Source organism: Corvus moneduloides, chromosome 8 (genome assembly GCF_009650955.1).
Source record: "Corvus moneduloides isolate bCorMon1 chromosome 8, bCorMon1.pri, whole genome shotgun sequence".
In the NCBI taxonomy this organism is placed as follows: Eukaryota; Metazoa; Chordata; class Aves; order Passeriformes; family Corvidae; genus Corvus; species Corvus moneduloides.
In genome coordinates this window covers 1,131,214-1,148,566 of record NC_045483.1, presented here as the reverse complement: position 1 = coordinate 1,148,566, position 17,353 = coordinate 1,131,214, and the positions used below count along the sequence as shown (strand labels likewise).

Here is a 17,353-nt window from a genome sequence, read left to right as displayed (position 1 = left end):
CTAAGCCATCCCTCCTAGGGCAGGATTGCTGGAGCAGGCAGAGAAATTAATGGAGAGGGAAGGCACGGGAGCCAGGCAGGGACCTGCTCCCGAGCTAAAGTTGGGGTAAAAAGTTGAAATCACTTAAAAAAGCTGCTAGGGGGGAAGTGGCAGAGCTGCTCTGTCACCCAAGAGCTTGATAGATAATGTGGAAGGAGTTGTAATCACTAATTTGTCTCAGTTTTAACTCTTCTTTCAACATTTGGTTTGGGGGTTTTTTTTCCCCTTATTTTGACTTTTTCTGGATTTTGTAGCAACAAGGGGCGATCAAACAGATTTACAATACTCGGTGTTTATCACCCTTCCAGAGGCGTTAAGTGGCCATAAATGCATATGAAATATCTGTGGTGGATCCCTCGCCTGCTCAGCAATGTGTTCTTCCTACGTTCCTAATTGCTAGCAGGAAAAATAGGAGGAATTTGTTTACCAGCTTCCTGCATAATATTCAGACATCTGGAGCTGCGAGGTCTGGATGGCGTTCCTGGGGGACAGAAAATACATCAAGGACAATTAGACAACTGGGGAGCTGCAGCCTGAAGGGAATTTCCCCAACATGGGAAACGGCTCCGTGACGGCTCCGAGTGAGCCCTGGCACCCACCCACCCTCCCTGGGCTCTCCTGCTCTTCCTCCTCTCCCTGACAAGTTTTTCCCTGCTTCTTTTATCATCCTGGCAGTGCTGGGAATGGTTCGACTCGATGATCTTAGAGGGTTTTTCCTGAATTATTTCCTGACCTGCTGATCCCCATTGTCTGCAGGTGCAGTGTCCCCATCCCTGTCCCTCATTCCTGGGTGAATTTTCCCAAAGCAGGGATAGCACCCTCAGGAAAACAAATTCTTGTGAAATATAATTGCTGTCTGTGCCTCTTAAGGGTGTTTTAGTCTCTTTTTGGGGTCACCATCCAGCTGTGGGAGCCCTCACTTCTGGCTCCTCTCACACACCTGAGGGGACAAACTCCTTTTTGAGGGTTCCTCTGGGCTCCTGCCATCCCTCAAAAATCCAGGGATTGCCATATGAGAACCAGGGAGCAACAGTCCCCATGGGGCTGCTCCTCATCTGTGACACAGATGGGTTATTGATGATTTTCTGTTTCTTATTTAACAGCTTGAGATCAGCAGAGAGAGACTGTGTGGTTTGATTGAAATCAGCCAAGGAACTGCTTTTAATCATGATTTAAATCAAAAAAGTGAGAAACGTTGGTTTAAGTAATTGATTTTTAAATTTGCTTTGCATTTGGGCTTTTTCAGTTGCCTAAATAAAGGTCTCTCTCCTTTGGGGGTGTCCTGGAACCAAAATTCTCTTTGTAACACATTAGGGCTGAAGACTACATGTTTTCCACTCGTGTATTTTCTGAACATAATTTAATTTAATTTAATTTTTATCCAAAATCCACTTATCTGCTGTATTTTTATTCCTTTTCTGTTGCCTGTGTTTTATAATTCCTGGTATCAGGCTATGGCAGGAGGTGACTGGAAGGCAGCCAAGGGACACTTTTTCCTGGAGATAACACTTCTTGTTCAACACAGACCTGAAAAAAGATGCTTAAATATATTTGGCAGCGGGGCATGAGGCTGGGGCAGCCTTTGGGTGTGCTCAGGGAGAGGGATTTGGGAATGGGTGGGAGCCCCTGAGCTACCTGGCAGCCCCAGGGCCTCCCCCTGACCTTCTGCTGCGTGGAATTAGCAGATCTCATCCTCTCACATCTTTGGGCAAAGACAGGTGTCCAAATCCAGCTTGGGCAGGGCTTGGAGCAGCCTGGGACAGTGGGAGGTGGCCCTGCCCATGGCAGGGGTGGCACTGGATGAGCTTTGAGGTCCCTTCCCACCCAAACCAGCCTGGGACTCTGGGATTCAGTGAAACCATGAGCAACAGGGAGGGGAAGCACAGGGAGACCCCTCGGAGCAGCCACGAATTGTTAATTTATCTCTTTCCACTCCTGAGAAGTCCTTCTGGCCAAGCTGCTGCCACGAGGGCTTTGGGTGGGTTTTGGGGCCCCTGGCCCGCTGGGCTGGGCTCCGTGAATGATTTGCCCGTGGATATTCCCACTGACGAAGGGGAAGCTGAGTTACTGCTGTGGCCAAAGGAACCCATGGAGCTGATTCCAATCCAGCTGCTGCTGCCCCAGCGGGCCCTCGGCTCCCTTTCCCGTGGATACAGGGAATTCCTCCCCCAGCTGGCGCTGTCCACTGAGGATTCATCCACACGGCACCACCCCAGGCGTGGATGGAGCAGGTGCCAGGAGCGCTCCCTGGATTTCTGAAGGGCTGATCAATACCTGAGCCGATCTTTCGCTGCTGCCGCTGCAAAGGTTACTCCGGGAGCTCTCCCCGCGGATAAAACAGAACATGTCTTCTTTGGAGTCGCTCAGAACTGCAAGTCCTGAAAGCGCGATACGCTGAGACACTCGCGGGCAGCCGTGCCAGCCCCGCGCTCCCAGCAGGAGCAGGGTTTGAAGCAGCCAAGGTTCCTCCCTGAGCTGCATCCCGCCCATCCATCCCCTCGCGGCGAGGGCAGCAGGGAGCTCGGCTCCGCGGAGCGCCGGGCTGCGGGGAGGGGATCGGCACAGCGGAGGGAGAGAGAGAGCTGGACGGGCAGATGGAGCCCAGGTAGCCGGAGAGCCGAGCCGTGCTCCACGAGCAGTGCTGGAGCTCCTTCCTGTGGTGGCAGGGATGAGTTACTCGTTGTGGAGCACCAGCCTGGCGTCGGGAATCGGCCTGGGAATGCGCGTCCAGCCGCCCCGGGATCCACCCTCCGCCTTCTCCAGCCGGCGGAGCAGGAGCCCTGTGGTGCCTCGTGGGCTCAGGACGGAGTGACCCCCTGGACACTGCTCCAGGACACTCCGGAGGCTGACCGGAGTGGCCATCTCAACCAGCTCTGGGCCAGCTGTGTATTCCTTAAACAGTGTTATTTCCTTCCTGCCATCGCACATCTTCCCAGTCAGGAGCGCTCAGACTGGCACTGGGGATGGAAGAACGGAGCAAGGGCACACGGTGTGGCACACAGGGACGGGTACAGGCAGCAGTGGGGAATCTGGGGGGCAGGCAGCTCCGGGGAGCCCCTGCCCAGCCCTGCCAGCCCCGGGCACGGCGGGTGATGGATGGGCTGAGCCGCGGGTCCTGCCCGCCCCGCTGGCCACAGGGACGGCAGCAGCGATGTGCAAGTGGTGCCCGCAGATCTTCAAAAGAACAGAATTCGGCCCTTAATATTCTTTTGATGTGTTTTTTATATGCAAATAAGGTGTAATTTGCGAACTTTGAGCAGTTTGCGGATGAGTTTATTAGAGTGTTGTGTTATTAAGTTTATACTCCTGGGGTCAGCACCAGGCATCGGGAAAGCACAGCAAACATTATTTATATTGTTAAACAAAGTCAAGGAATTCAGGCATCTGCTATTCGCCGGGAAACCAGGCAATCAAAACAAAGCCATATTTGTAATCATACTCAGTAGTCTTTTTATGAGAAGTAATTACTAAAATAATCGAAAGACATGGATGGGATTATCAACGACAGTGATAAGCTGGAATATCCATCCCTACCTTGCACAGAGCAGCCAGGGAGCTGGGGGATGGAACGAGTACCCTGCGGTTGTGGAATGCCAGAGCTCACACTTGGAAATTGTTGTCTCAGCTGAGGAGCTCTGAGGGGAGCAGTTACAGCCCCGCTGCTGCCTGGGCCCCGGGCGGGGATTCTGAACCCGGCGCTTTCCTATCCCATGGACCGATTTTGCTCTTTCTGCTCTGAAGAAACTCAGTATAAGTTATTAATGAATTCCTTTTAATATGAGCTTTCATATGCGTAGAGCTGGGTGAAATTCAAAGTAAGGTGGAAAACATCCAGGCTGATTTGCCTGCATTACCATAGGGATGGGACACTGAGGAGGGACACCAGTGGGAGCCTGCACAGGCTTCTCTGGGTCCAGGCTGTCACCATAGCATCAATGCTTGGATGGACAGGGCTGGGAGCAGCCTGGGACAGTGGGAGGTGTCCCTGTCCGTGGCAGGGGTTGGAAGTGGATGGGCTTTGAAGTCCCTTCCAAGCCAAACCATTCCGGGATTCTGTGATGTCTGTGGTGATGCTGCCCTGCTCATGCTGCTCCGCAGAGCTTACCCAGCACCACCTGCCAAAATGATGAGGTATAAACCTGCTTTAGAGAGAAACTAGAGCTACAGAGATACACCAGGTTCAGCTGCAGCTCCCTGAACCCCGTTGGGTCTTCATTCAGGGCCAGGCTCTTCTCTGAGAGCAAAGGGAGGAGAGCAGGACCGTGAGGAGGTGGGAGCAAACCCCTTCCACACTTCTGGAACAGGAGCAGCGGGAATAAAATGCCACTTTTCTGGCACTAATGAATATGTGGCAGTGCAGGAATAGCTCTGTGCCCATAGGAAGTCTGGATTTTCAGCTACTGTTTAAGTTTCTTTTCTTCTAAAAGTGCCGGTGAGGCTCAGTCCTGTCATCCACTTCCTCTTACAACCGCCGCCGACTTCAAAGGAAATCCTGCTGGCAAAATAGCTACAGAATTGTGTCAGGAGTTTATTTGCTCCCAAGATTAGATAATTAATGAAGATAGAATATTAAAATTACATTTACATAAAGCTAAGGGTAATCTTAAAGTGTTCTATTATTTTGTAAATGACCCGAAGTTTGTAACGCATTTATAATGATGAATCAGGAGACGAGGCCTTTCAAATGAGGAAGTACAATTTATAATCTCACTTTCCTTCATTATTTATTCATCCTGCTGTTGAATCATCTGCTCCTCAAAACCTGAAAAGCCACAGAGCTCCCTTTACCTGCCAGTGTTATCCTAGAAGGAAACGAAGTTTTGTGTTTGAGTCAGTCCCAATCACAGCGTGAGGGGAGCTCCACACGGATCCTTTTCTTGGGCCCAGTTAGTCTGAAATTCGTGAAGTCCCAGAACGGTTAGGGTGGGGAGGGACCTTAAGAATTATCCACTTCACCCCCCTGCCATGGCAGGGACACCTCCCACTGTGCCAGGCTGCTCCCAGCCCCAATGTCCAGCCTGGCCTTGGGCACTGCCAGGGATCCAGGGGCAGCCCCAGCTGCTCTGGGCACCCTGTACCAGGGCCTGCCCACCCTCCCAGGGAACAATTCCTGCCCAATATCCATCTATCCCTGCCCTCCTGCAGCTGAAGGCCATAAATTCCACACAACCTTTACTGTCTGGCTTTCCCTTCAGGCTCAGACTTTGCTACACCTGAATTACTGAAGATGTAGTGATAGCAAAACCAGACATTTTCTATTTTCAGCATAAACCCATGGAAATATTGATTCCTTTCCACTCTGGTGCTGTATTTGTGGCAGTGCCCTGAACAATTGCCACTGTATGAACTCATTGTTCTGCTCCTTTCAAAACAAGCCTCTCACCCAGCAGAGCTTTATTTAAAGCCCATTGTCCATTTCTGGGTGCAGCAATTTCCCACCCCTCACACCAAGGAGGAATTTTCAGCACACAAACTTGGCTGCCCCTGGATCCCTGGCAGTGCCCAAGGCCAGGCTGGACATTGGGGCTGGGAGCAGCCTGGGACAGTGGGAGGTGTCCCTGCCCATGGCAGGGGTGGATCGGGATGAGCCTTGAGGTCCTTTCCACCCAAACCATTCCAGGACTTTATTCCAAGCATGGTGTGCAGACAAGGCCCTCAGTGGGCACCAAGGGCTCAGGAGGATCCCCCCAAGGAAATCAAGTCCTTAATCCAAAGGCTGCTCCAGGAGCATTCCCTCATCCCAAGTAGGAACAATAAGACCCCCAAATTCCTTGCTGTAAGAGCTGGCACTAAACCCGACCCACCCCGCTGCTCTTCAGCACAGACAGCAGCACTGGGGTCGAGAAATGACAGAGGAAAACTTCCCTTCCCTAAAGTAACTGCCCTGGTCTGGGGAGGTGATTTGCTGCTCACAGGGACTGAGAAAGCAAAGCCTGGACAGGGCAGGATTTTGTGACTCAGCTTTTACCAGAACTGGAACGACTTCAACAGGGTGCTCAGCACAAGTGATGTAACCCCGGCCATAAATCCAGACAGAAAACTCGGAAAGCTATTTACTAACTACCCTAAATTACCCAATCTTCAGTGAAATAGCCTCTCTTCACCAAAGAACTCAAGCCAGCTATTTCCCTTTCCTTACAGACTCTTTTAAAAATTACTCAGAATTCTTTTCCTTCTCAGCTTTGCTCAGAAATGCATATTTTAAAAGCTTCCCAGGCTCTTTCCTTGCTGAGCTACTGAATCAGGAACTGAAGCATCTGGCACTTGCTGGGATTTTCCAGCTGGAGGTGTTGAGTTCAGAGAACTTAACTTTTATTTAAAGGCTTTTTTACGTTCAAGACTCAAACAAACCGGCGCCCTGTGTGTGTAGTGAGTGCTGAGGGAATGGAGATGGATTCCTGCCCCTCTCCTTGTGCCCGTGAAGATGAGGGTGGTGGGGGTGAAGGCTGGTGCTCAGGAAGGTGTTCATGAGCAGAGGGAGGACTTGGGGGGGGATCTGGGAGGCTCAGGGAGGATTTCAGCTGTGTGATTTTAGCTGTGCTCTGCCCTGCTGAGGGGTTGTAATGGAATAGTCACATTCCACCTGTGTCTTGTTATTCCCAGGGCATGGACAAGCCTGGCTTAGGGCACCACTGACAAAAGGAGAGGTGTGTTGACATCTCGTTATTAATTAAGGGCTAATTCACAAATTAGGATTCAAGCTGTGGCTGCCCCTGGATCCCTGGCAGTGCCCAAGGCCAGGCTGGACATTGGGGCTGGGAGCAGCCTGGGACAGTGGGAGGTGTCCCTGCCCATGGCAGGGGTGGCACTGGATGGGCTTTGAGGTCCCTTCCGCCCAAACCAGTCTGGGATTCCATGTAATTAAGAGGGAAATGTTAATGGTTTGAGGGGGAAAAGCTTCCCAAGGAGCTGGATGGAGTTTTGAGCACGGCTGGATTTGGAACAAGTGGAAAGGGGAGGGAAGTACAACAGGAAGTGTGTGTTCAAGTCCTGATACGATTTGATTAATCAGTGACCATGGTGCCTGCCCAGAACCATCCGTGGCCAGCACGAGGTGACAACACAGCTGGTGGAGAGAGATCCCACGTGGAATGTGCACCTGGGGAAACCTCAGGCTGATTTCACAGCGCTGCTCCATAGATCAGGAAAAACCTTCCTGCTTCTGTAGGTCTGTGTTCCATCTGCAGCCTTCCCGAAACTTCACAGGCCTCTCACTGTGCAATTACAGGAGGATTTTAGTCTGATTATACATTAAAAACTCCCCTCTCCAAAGAAACTCAAAGATCAGAGACATTTTCTTTCAAGTATTACACTGAAATTTGAACGCTCCTGCTGCTTATTACAAAATGCTTCTGCAAGGCACTGTGCAACTCTTAAGACTTGATACTTTTATTGCTAGAATTGTTTTCTTTTCTCTATAAATCCCAGCATTTCGCTTCCATACCCTTCTTTTTTACGGAAATGTTGTTAGGGAAGTTTTAGTCACAGCTTGAGCAGGATGCACAGTCACAAGCCACTGCTGTGGGTGCATTAACAGGACTACGAGAATCACAACCAAACACAAAATAAATGACATGCTTGTACTTCAGCTGGGTGAAAATGGGAATGCAAAGTCTAGAGTCTTATTTTTCCTGATCCCCACGATTCTCTAATCTTATCAAATATACATTCCCATATTCCAAGGCAGCCTGATAAAGCAGCTTGCTAGAAATAAGTTGCATTAGACTGTGTAGAGCACATTTTCCTAGGAAATCCAATTTCACAATCGTGTTCTGGTGACATTTAGCCATTGCTTAGTGCAGCGAGGGCTCCTTGGATATTTGAGACACTGAGTCCTGTGGCAGCAGGACCGGGGCAGGGATTGTCCCCTGTGCCACCACAGGGACCTCGAGGGCTGAGTCCAGTGCTGGGTCCTCACTCCAGGAGAGCCCTGGAGGGGCTGGAGCGTGTCCAGGGCAGGGAACGGAGCTGGGAAGGGGCTGGAGCCCCAGGAGCGGCTGAGGGAGCTGGAAAGGGGCTCAGGCTGGAGCAAAGGAGGCTCAGGGGGGACCTTGTGGCTCTGCACAAGTCCCTGACAGGAGGGGGCAGCCGGGGGGGTCGGGCTCTGCTGCCAGGGAACAGGGACAGGAGGAGAGGGAACGGCCTCAGGCTGGGCCAGGGCAGGCTCAGGGTGGACAGCAGCAGGAATTTCCCCATGGAAAGGGAGCTCAGGCCTTGGCAGGGGCTGCCCAGGGAGGTTTGGAGTGCCCATCCCTGGAGGTGTCCAGGGAATTCCTGGAGGTGGCACTCAGGGCTCTGGGCTGGGGACAAGGTGGGGATGGAACAGTCACAGGCTGGACTCCATGGGCTGGGAGGGCTTTTCCAACCTCAGTGATCCTGCCCATCCCATTCCTCAGACCCCACTCTTTCCTGGGGATGCAGCCTGGCCTCACAGCCTGCTCCCTGCTCACCCTTTGGAGGCAGGGAAAGGACCACTCCCCACTAAAGCCCAGACTCCCAGCAAATCCCAGATTCCCAGAAGCTGCCTGGCCACGGCACAGCTGCAGAGGGAGCCGGGGCTGTCCCTGTTTGTCTGGGAGTGGAGGTGCCTCCAGGTTCATAAATCTGTATGCAGTAGTAGGGGTTCTCTAACAGCAATTCATTTTAATTATGTGAGACATAAAAAGACCACCTACAGATGAGACAATACAGCTGTAAGATTCTCAAGGTTACTGTGGGGAATACTTCATAACTGAAGTATGTTTTCCCCGAGGAATTCGACTACCATTTGATTTAATTTTTAATTTTTACATTTTAATCAAAAATAGATCAAATGGTGGTGTTCTCCCCTGGGAACCATACTTCAGATATGAAGCAGTCCGTGTTCCTTTTAAATATGTAAAGCTGCCATTTATGTATAACTCATGAATGACACCCTGTGTTGCAAGCAAATATCACGCGGCGATTTCGGGATTGTTGCAGTAACAACGCCATAATCACACACAAACATCCCCCCCCTGCCTCCACAGAGCCAGCAGCACCACAGGGAGGCCGTGGGAGCTGATCCAGCCCATCCTGAGGGTAAGGAAGAGCCCCATGGATGGAAGATGTGCTGATCCCACGTCCCGTGGGATGGAGGGCCAGGAGAGGAATGGCTCTGGGAGCTGGGCTTGGAAACTCAGGGTCAGGAGCACAGACTGGAACATCAGAGCCAAGCACAACGAGCTCCAGGCTTGGGAGAAGGCTGGAGAGGGACTGAGGACAAGGCATGGAGGGACAGGACACAGGGAATGGCTTCCCAGTGCCAGAGGGCAGGGCTGGATGGGAGATTGGGCAGGAATTGTTCCCTGGGAGGGTGGGCAGGCCCTGGCACAGGGTGCCCAGAGCAGCTGGGGCTGCCCCTGGATCCCTGGCAGTGCCCAAGGCCAGGCTGGACATTGGGGCTGGGAGCAGCCTGGGACAGTGGGAGGTGTCCCTGCCATGGCAGGGCTGGCACTGGATGGGCTTTGGGGTCCCTTCCAACCCAAACCTTTCTGGGATTCTGTGACAAGAAACAGCCTCAGGCTGTGCCAGGAGAGGCTCAGAGTGGATATTGGGAAAATTCCTTCCTGGAAAGGGCTGCCCAGGGCAGGGGTGAGTCCCCATCCCTGGAGGGATTCCAAAGCCCTGTGGTTGTGGCACCTGGGGACGTGGGGCAGTGGTGGCCTGGGCAGTGCTGGGATGGTTGGACTCCATGGTCTGAGAGAGCTTTTCCAACCTCAACAATTCTGTGACTCTGCTGGGTCTTTCTGGGAGTTTTTATTTTTCTGTGTTTTTAAACATTGTGGCCAATGCTTTTCTTGCTTCCTTGAGCTGGGAACAACTCAGGAAGGGAGAGAAATGGCTGAGTCCTGATGTCCCCGGGGTTGAGGAAGCCAATGGATCCCTGGCCAAGCCACTTGTCACCACTGGGAAAGGTGGGAGAGAAGGAACAGCTGCTGCCAAAAGGCTCCAAACTCTGCCTGTGCAGTTTAATTCTCAGGAAAAGTCACCCTGGTCAAAGCTCCATCCCCAGTCCTGCTCACAGCACCAAGTCCAGCTCTGTGTGGACACCAGGGATCCTGAGTGGAAGATGCCCAGTGTGAGTGTTAATTTGATAATTAGAGGCAGTAATCAAGGCAAACCCAGAGTTATTTATGTGTGACTATGAATCTGCTAACACAGGGTATCACATCGCGCTCCCAGGAGAGCTGCTGAGGTTTTAAGCAACTAATTTAGACATAAACACCACGGATTTTAAATCTACTCAATAAATTATAATATTTAAAATAAACAAAAATAAATTTAAATATATTAACTGTATTCATTTCAACATGTAAGTCTTGGCTTGTCAGATCCAGGTTGCCTTTAAACCCCACGTATCCCAATATTTTGATTTTCCATCTTTTTTTGGCAGTCAAGATGCCAAATGGACCTGTAATTACCATCAAATTAAGCAACTAAACCTACTACAAAGATTTTACAGGACATAAATAATATCCTTCTTACCCTCTCAGAGGTTTGATTTACCTTTATTCCTCAGTGTCCTCAGAAATCATTCACGGAATAACACAACCAGACAATTCCATGCTGCAGCCCAAGTGGTGTTTAATGCTTCTGCTTTTGTAAGGAACAATTTACAAAATACAAAGTTAAAAATAACAATTAGATCCTTTTAACCTGAATTAAAACCAGGCCAGGGGCCTTTCTCTCTATGTACAGGTAAATAAAGCATCACTCTGCTTATTCTGTGTACAAACCCCAGCAGTAGGAAATAGAAAGATTATCTCTTTTTTCATCAAGAAAACAAAATTTCAGAGTTCTGCAAGGCATACAAAAATAATTCTGTGGTTCCACTGCAGATTTGACACAAATCTGCTTTAAAGGAATATTCACTGTCCCAGCCTGTGCCAGCTTTATGATCCTGGAAAATCACAAAATAAAGTACAAACACATCTATTTAAAAAAATGTCACTATTAAAAGCCTTCCCTGGAGCAGACAATTAAACTCCAATTTGTTTCCAGCCCAGCTGATTTATAAAAGCTCAACTCAGTGCTAACTGCAACTCCATACACAACAGGGGAAGGATTCTAGGGCTGCAAAAATCCTTTGCCTGAGGATTTCACAGCCTGATAACCCCCAAAATTAACCTTTAAGAGGTTAATTAACCTGTCATTAGATTTGTGCCAATAAAAGCCTGCTGGATGATGAGGTCAAGCCTTTTTAAACAGATTTTTTTGGGATTTAAATGTAAGCTTCAATGGGATTTTTCCTGGCCTTCACAGCTGCAAAGCCACTTAAAAACTAAAATTTGTGTCCTCCCATTCCTGCCTGTGGCCCTGTACAAGGAGCATTTTCCAAAGGAGCATATTCCAAGGGAGTCAGGACTGTTGGGAAAACCTTTGGAAACAACACAACCTCTGGCCCAGTCCCAGGTGAAGCCTGGGCCCAAGGCCAGCTCAACTGAACCAGTCTAAAACATTAAATCAGCCTTTTCTTGTCCTTTTTAAACAAATCCTGAGCTACCGAAAAATGAAACCAACCATTCCTTGTCCCTTTTAGACAAATCCTGAGCTACCCGAGGAGCAGGAGCACTTTGAGCAGGTGTAAAATTGCAGATAATTGCGCCCTGAGTGGCAGCAGGGCGGTGTGGCTGTGCTGAGCCAGGCAGGGCAGTGCAGGATCCAGGAGCCAGCTGCATCCTCAGGACTGCAGCAGCAAAGCAGAGCTGCTCCTCGGCCTCCTCTGCAGCTCTAGAAGCCCAGGATGTGGCTGAAGTGGCCCTGCAATGACAAAATTCCAGGTCACTACAAAGGAGCTCAGTCTTCATTTTCAAATTTTATTTTAAATTGCTAAGTAGCACCACAAATATTCCTTTTTTTTTTTTTTTCTCCAGGGATTAGTGGACACCTAAAAAACCTGGATATAAAGAGACTGATTTGACCATGACTGAAATTAGTTTTGCACATGAAGTTAAAATAGATCCCTAGAGAACACAACTGAGACAATTCTGGCATCATTCTTGAACACCTTCTTCTCTTCTCCCATTAAATGTTTAAAGGTTTTAAGGATAGAACAGGAATTTACCCTTTGGGTGGCACTTTTATTTTAAACTCGAGTCTGCATTTGTTTATATCTATTTTCTATATTTATATTGTTTATTTATATTTTTGTCTGGTTTTATATTCATTTTCTATTTGCTGTCTCTGTTTAAAGAACTCTCAGTCGTACTTTCAGAACCAAAAAAATCCTTATATTATCAGGTAACAGAACAATCTCCCCAGTGATGGTGATATTCTTCCTGCCCCAAATCCAACCTGGCTTCCCTCTAATTAACACCACTTGATTATTCCTTCTTCCATACTTTTATTATTTTAAGAAGATAATTTACTATTATAACTCCTACCAAATGTATTTCTTTTTATTATCTGTTACATTCCTGGCCAAAATAACTGCTTGTCTGAAGAGACCACAATGAAAGCCAGGCAGAAACATATTTAAAATCAAAAACAAATTGAAAAACTTGATTTGAGCAAAGCATTTTCCATTTCAACTCCACAATCCGAAATTAATTAAGGAAGAAGTTTAGTGAGAAGCTCTACAAGGCCTCCAGATTTTTGTTGTCCTACCCTGAGTTTCTGTATTAAAAGCACTGAGCACTCAAAGTACGAAAAATCTTTAATTTTGAGATTCCAGTTGTTTTCCTTGTTCCTTCCAGATGCTACTGAAAAGCACTTAAAGGTGACAAGAACAGGTCCCAAACAGTCCTGACCTTCCACAGATAAATGTTCTGGAAGAGGTGAATGGTACCTCCTGCAGTTTTTATCTCCAGTTCATGATCAGACCCATTAAAAACCTGTCAGGCTGAAATGGTGTTATTTTATTCCATTATTATTTGGAGTGGTGATATTTGTACCCAGTCTTGATAACTCCACATGAAGTGGTCGCTGACACAGAAGAATTTTACGGACTCTGCTGTCCCTGTAATTCTGGAATGCTACAGAACTTCCGCGCGTGCCAGTTTGGGATTTAATCCCCAAATATTCCTTTCTTTTTTGGGTTTTAATCCCTGAGATGTTCTGCAGAAGCGATGTGTGGGAAATTCCAACTGGTGACCCACACAGAGTGGTTTCCATATTCCCACAGTCAGCCCTGGCTCTGGTTCCCACTTTAAAGATGACCAAAATTAATTAACACAATCAATGTCTGTTCAGCCACAGCTCCTGATGGGAACTTTGCCTTTAGTTCCATAAATCAGAGATTTTGCTATGAACATCCAGCATTTTCTCACACCTCTTCTCACTGTGGCTCTGCAAGGAGCAGTATTTTTGGGCTGTAGTTACTGCTTAAAAAGGAAATATCCAATTACAGAAAAAAAATAGGAGATAGAATGCAATTCCTGAGTATTTTGTTATGATCCAGTATACCAAGGACAACTAAAATTGGAGTACAGGAAGTGTTGTGTTATTGTTTGCTTCAGTTACTTCCCAAATTCTGCTTTTTAGAGGGAAATTGTGAAAAATGTGTTGAGAGTCTCCAGATTTTCCAGCTGCTGCTGGAAACATTAATTTGTGCTCTGCTGAAATGCTAAATCCATCTCCTTTTTTACAAATTTCCATGCTTTATTCCTGAGCAATGCAATTGTGGGGGGTGTTAATTTTATGGTTTATGATCTAATTCTGAAGAACAAGTCCCAGTCTTTTTTGTCCCAAAAAGCAAATTGCCACACTTACAGATTCTCCAGCAACACATCTTGGACATGGCTGGGAAGTGCCTTTGCTCCCATGATTTTCCAAAATCTGAGGAACAAAACCAGACACAAATCCATCAAAAAATAAGAGGGCAATTATCTGCAGCTTTATTATAAAATGTATTTCAAAAGTGATCTTGTAACAAACACGTGGGCAGTGGGAACTTACCATAGAATTCTGCTTTGTCTTTGCAGCCCAGGGAGCAGAGTCAGGGAGGAATTTCTGCCTGGAATCCAGATCCATGGCACAATCCATGAGCTGGGTACCAGCCTCCCATGGGATGGTGTCCATCAGTCTGCACACCCGCTTCTGGAAGCACCAAAAGCAGTATTTACATTGATGCACAGGGCCCAAATTTTCAGCATTTTCCTCCCAAGGATCTCACATCCATTGGGAAGAACACCAAGTGAACAATGAGGTATTAGGGCAGGACCCCAAGATTTTGGATTTCCCACTGCACCTCACGCTGGGAGAGCAGGGAATTCTTTATCTCACACCCCTCAGTTCCATAAATTCCCACTGGGAAAAGGCATCCTTCAGCCTCCATTAGAGCAGGAGTTGGGATGCTGCTTAGCAAAGGAGCAGAGCAGGGGAGTTGTGTGGAAGGAGTCATTAAATCCAGGAAACAGAAGGAGAAGCCTGCAGCCAAGTCAGGCAGGATGGGAGCATCCTTTGAGAAGGGTTTTGTACCTTTCCCTGAACACTGGCACCTCTTCCCAGCTTTCCAGTGCTACATAATCCACTCACATCCCACTCCTGAAGCTCTGCCCTGAGCTCTGCCCAGGACCAAGCGATGTTTGGATGTCCTGGGAACCAAAGGGCTGAGTCCTCACAGTGCTGGGTGATCCCTCACAAGACCAGGGATTCCCAGAAGTACTGCTCTGAGCACCACGTTGGGAACTGGGAAGGTTAAGCTGCAAATCCATGGAAAACAACGACTGGAAACCTCCAGAAAAAGATCCCTGGCTTGTGACTGCCCATGGAAGGGAGGACGACCCAAATCCCAGGGCTCCTTGGAATTGTAGCAGCAAATTAACACAATAATGGGAATTACAAAACTGACACAGGTTTAGGGTCTGAATCCCAAAGAGACACACACACACCTGGGACATTTTTTCCCAAACAAACTTTGTTTAAGGAACCCCAATATCCCATCTCTTTCTCTAGCACGTGATTTCCCAGGAAAAAGATGTGCTGGCACAGGACTAACAGAGTACTGAAGCACAGAAACTAAATTTAAAGTTGGAATAAGTTATGAAGAACCAAAAATGGATCAATACACCAGGAATCTTGGTGGGAAACAGCTGAGATGGGATCACCAGGAAGGGAGGCAGGATATCAGCATGGGAAGGGAATCCAAAAGTGAAATAGGTATTGTAGTAAGGCAGGGAATAATGGGATAAAGGTCTGAGGAGGCCCTCCAAGGAGAGACTGCCTCCCCTGGGAAAACATCCTCCTGCCTTTGCTGCTGGAGAACTCCTCCTTCATTCCAGGGAACGGCAAAGTGATGCCGCAGAAAACCGGGAAGATGCGTGAGATGAGGGGGAACAGGGAAAAATGACTGGATGCCACACATCAGAAGGAATTTGGCTGATTAAAAAGAAACTCCAGGTACTGCTTTGGGGGGTTTAAGGTGCTTGGTGTCCTTGGCATCAGTGTCAGGAACTCAGCACATGGAGGAGACAAACTCATCACACCAATGCCAAGGCAACCTGGGAGAGCTCCTTGCTCCAGGAAGAGTTCAGTCTCTGGAATTGTCTCTTAGGGAAGAAGCAATCAGTGCATCAACCCTGCCTGTGCAGGGAACATCGTGCAGGGAGCCTGTGACTGATAAGGATCAGTGGGCTCCTGTTCCAAAGGCAAGCAGGGATTGCTTTCCTTAGGGAATGATCTGCTCCATCCAGCCGGGAAATGAGCTGGAGACCAGCACCAGGCAGGAAACAGATCCCCCTGCAGGGAAGTCACTCGCACTTTCTTGTCCAGCTGCGAAATCCTGGAAAATCCCACTTTTTTTCACCAATGCTGACAGGATAAAGACCTCACAGATGAAATCACACTGGAGCAAAACCCAGCTCCACTGACCAACCAACCCAAATGCCAGAGCAAGGAGCTGGAGGAAAAGTTCTGGTTGTTTGTTGGGGTATTTCTGGTAAAGTTTTAAAGATTTCCTCTGAGTTTAGTATGTTCTTGCAATGTAGTTTCCGCTTTTTTACCCCGTTTTTAAAGCCAGGCTGCCTCCTGTTTGGGGTTCCATCAGCCCTGTCCCACAGGTCTAACACAGGTCTCCACACAGCCCAGCTTTCCTTGGATTCCCCATGGAATGATGGCCCTGTGGAGTTGCTCCTTGCTTTTAGGGCCCTGCTCCCCCTGGAAAGATGGCTCTGTTTGGGAAAGCAGAGGGAGCGTGAGATCCATGCAGATCCACATGGAAACTCTGCCTGAAGATCAGTCCAAATCAAGACACACTGGGAGCTCTGGCCTTGAAAATCTGATTCTCCTCTAAATCCAAATGCCTTAAAATCCAACTTTCCAACCCAAACCAGTCTGGGATTCTGATTCCTCTCTGTCATCTTGGAGCCAGGAGAGCAGAAATAGATGGAATTAGGGAGGCTGCCTGGTAAAGAGGGTTTCAGCCAGAAAAAAAGGAAAAAAAAATAAAAAAAGGAAAAAGAAAAAAGGAACAAAAAGGGGGGGGAAAGGGAAACAAGAAAGGGAAAAGAAAAAAAAGGGAAACAGGAAAGGGAAACAGGAAAGGAAAAAGAAAAAATTAAAAAGGAATGAAGGAAAAAGAAGAAAAGAAAAAGGGGGGAAACGAAAAATTCAAAAGGAAAAGGGAAAAGGAATAAAGAAATAAAAAAATTAAAAGGAAAACGGGGAAAAAGAAAACGGGGGAGAGAAAATGCGGGGAAAAAAACAATGGAAAAAAGCGAAAAAAAAGAGAAAAACCTCAAAGCCCGTTGAGCTCAATCCCCGCCCCGGCCGTGCCCGCTCCCGGCGCTCCCGAGCCGGCACCACCCGCGACAGTCGCGACACGGCCGGGGGGGCGAGGGGACCCAGCCCTGCCCGGAGCCCCAACCCAGTTCCCGTCCCCGTCCCCGTTCCCGTCCCCGTCCCCGTCCCCGTCCCCGTTCCCGTCCCCGTCCCCGTTCCCGTTCCCGTTCCCGTTCCCGACTCACGCATTCCGGCTCCCCGGCTCCCCCCGGCCCGAGCGCCCCGCGCCGGCCCCGCACGGGCACCGCGGCCATGGCGGCACCGGCACCGCCCCGGGACCGCCCCGGGACCGCCCCTAGAACCGGGACCCGCCCCGGAACCGCCCCTAGAACCGGGACCCGCCCCGGCACCGCCCCGGCACCGCCCCGGCACCGCCCCTAGAACCGGGATCTGCCCCGGAACCGCCCCTAGAACCGGGATCTGCCCCGGAACCGCCCCGGCACCGCCCCGGGACCGCCCCTAGAACCGGGATCTGCCCCGGAACCGCCCCTAGAACCGGGACCCGCCCCGGAACCGCCCCGGCACCGCCCCTAGAACGGGACCCGCCCCGGCACCGCCCCTAGAACGGGACCCG

At 49.2% G+C, this 17,353-nt stretch overlaps 1 protein-coding gene across 1 annotated transcript; it reads right to left on the bottom strand.

The window, feature by feature from the left end:
• Window positions 1-10,619: 10,619 nt before the first annotated feature.
• On the bottom strand, window positions 10,620-17,039 carry C8H10orf143 (chromosome 8 C10orf143 homolog). Its single transcript, XM_032116835.1, has 4 exons — window positions 16,965-17,039; window positions 13,957-14,097; window positions 13,771-13,836; window positions 10,620-11,820 (listed from the first exon to the last, which is right to left on the bottom strand). Exons 1-4 carry the CDS (start codon window positions 17,031-17,033, stop codon window positions 11,791-11,793), a joined length of 306 nt encoding a protein of 101 aa, XP_031972726.1. The 5' UTR covers window positions 17,034-17,039; the 3' UTR covers window positions 10,620-11,790.
• Between the last annotated feature and the right edge of the window lie 314 nt (window positions 17,040-17,353).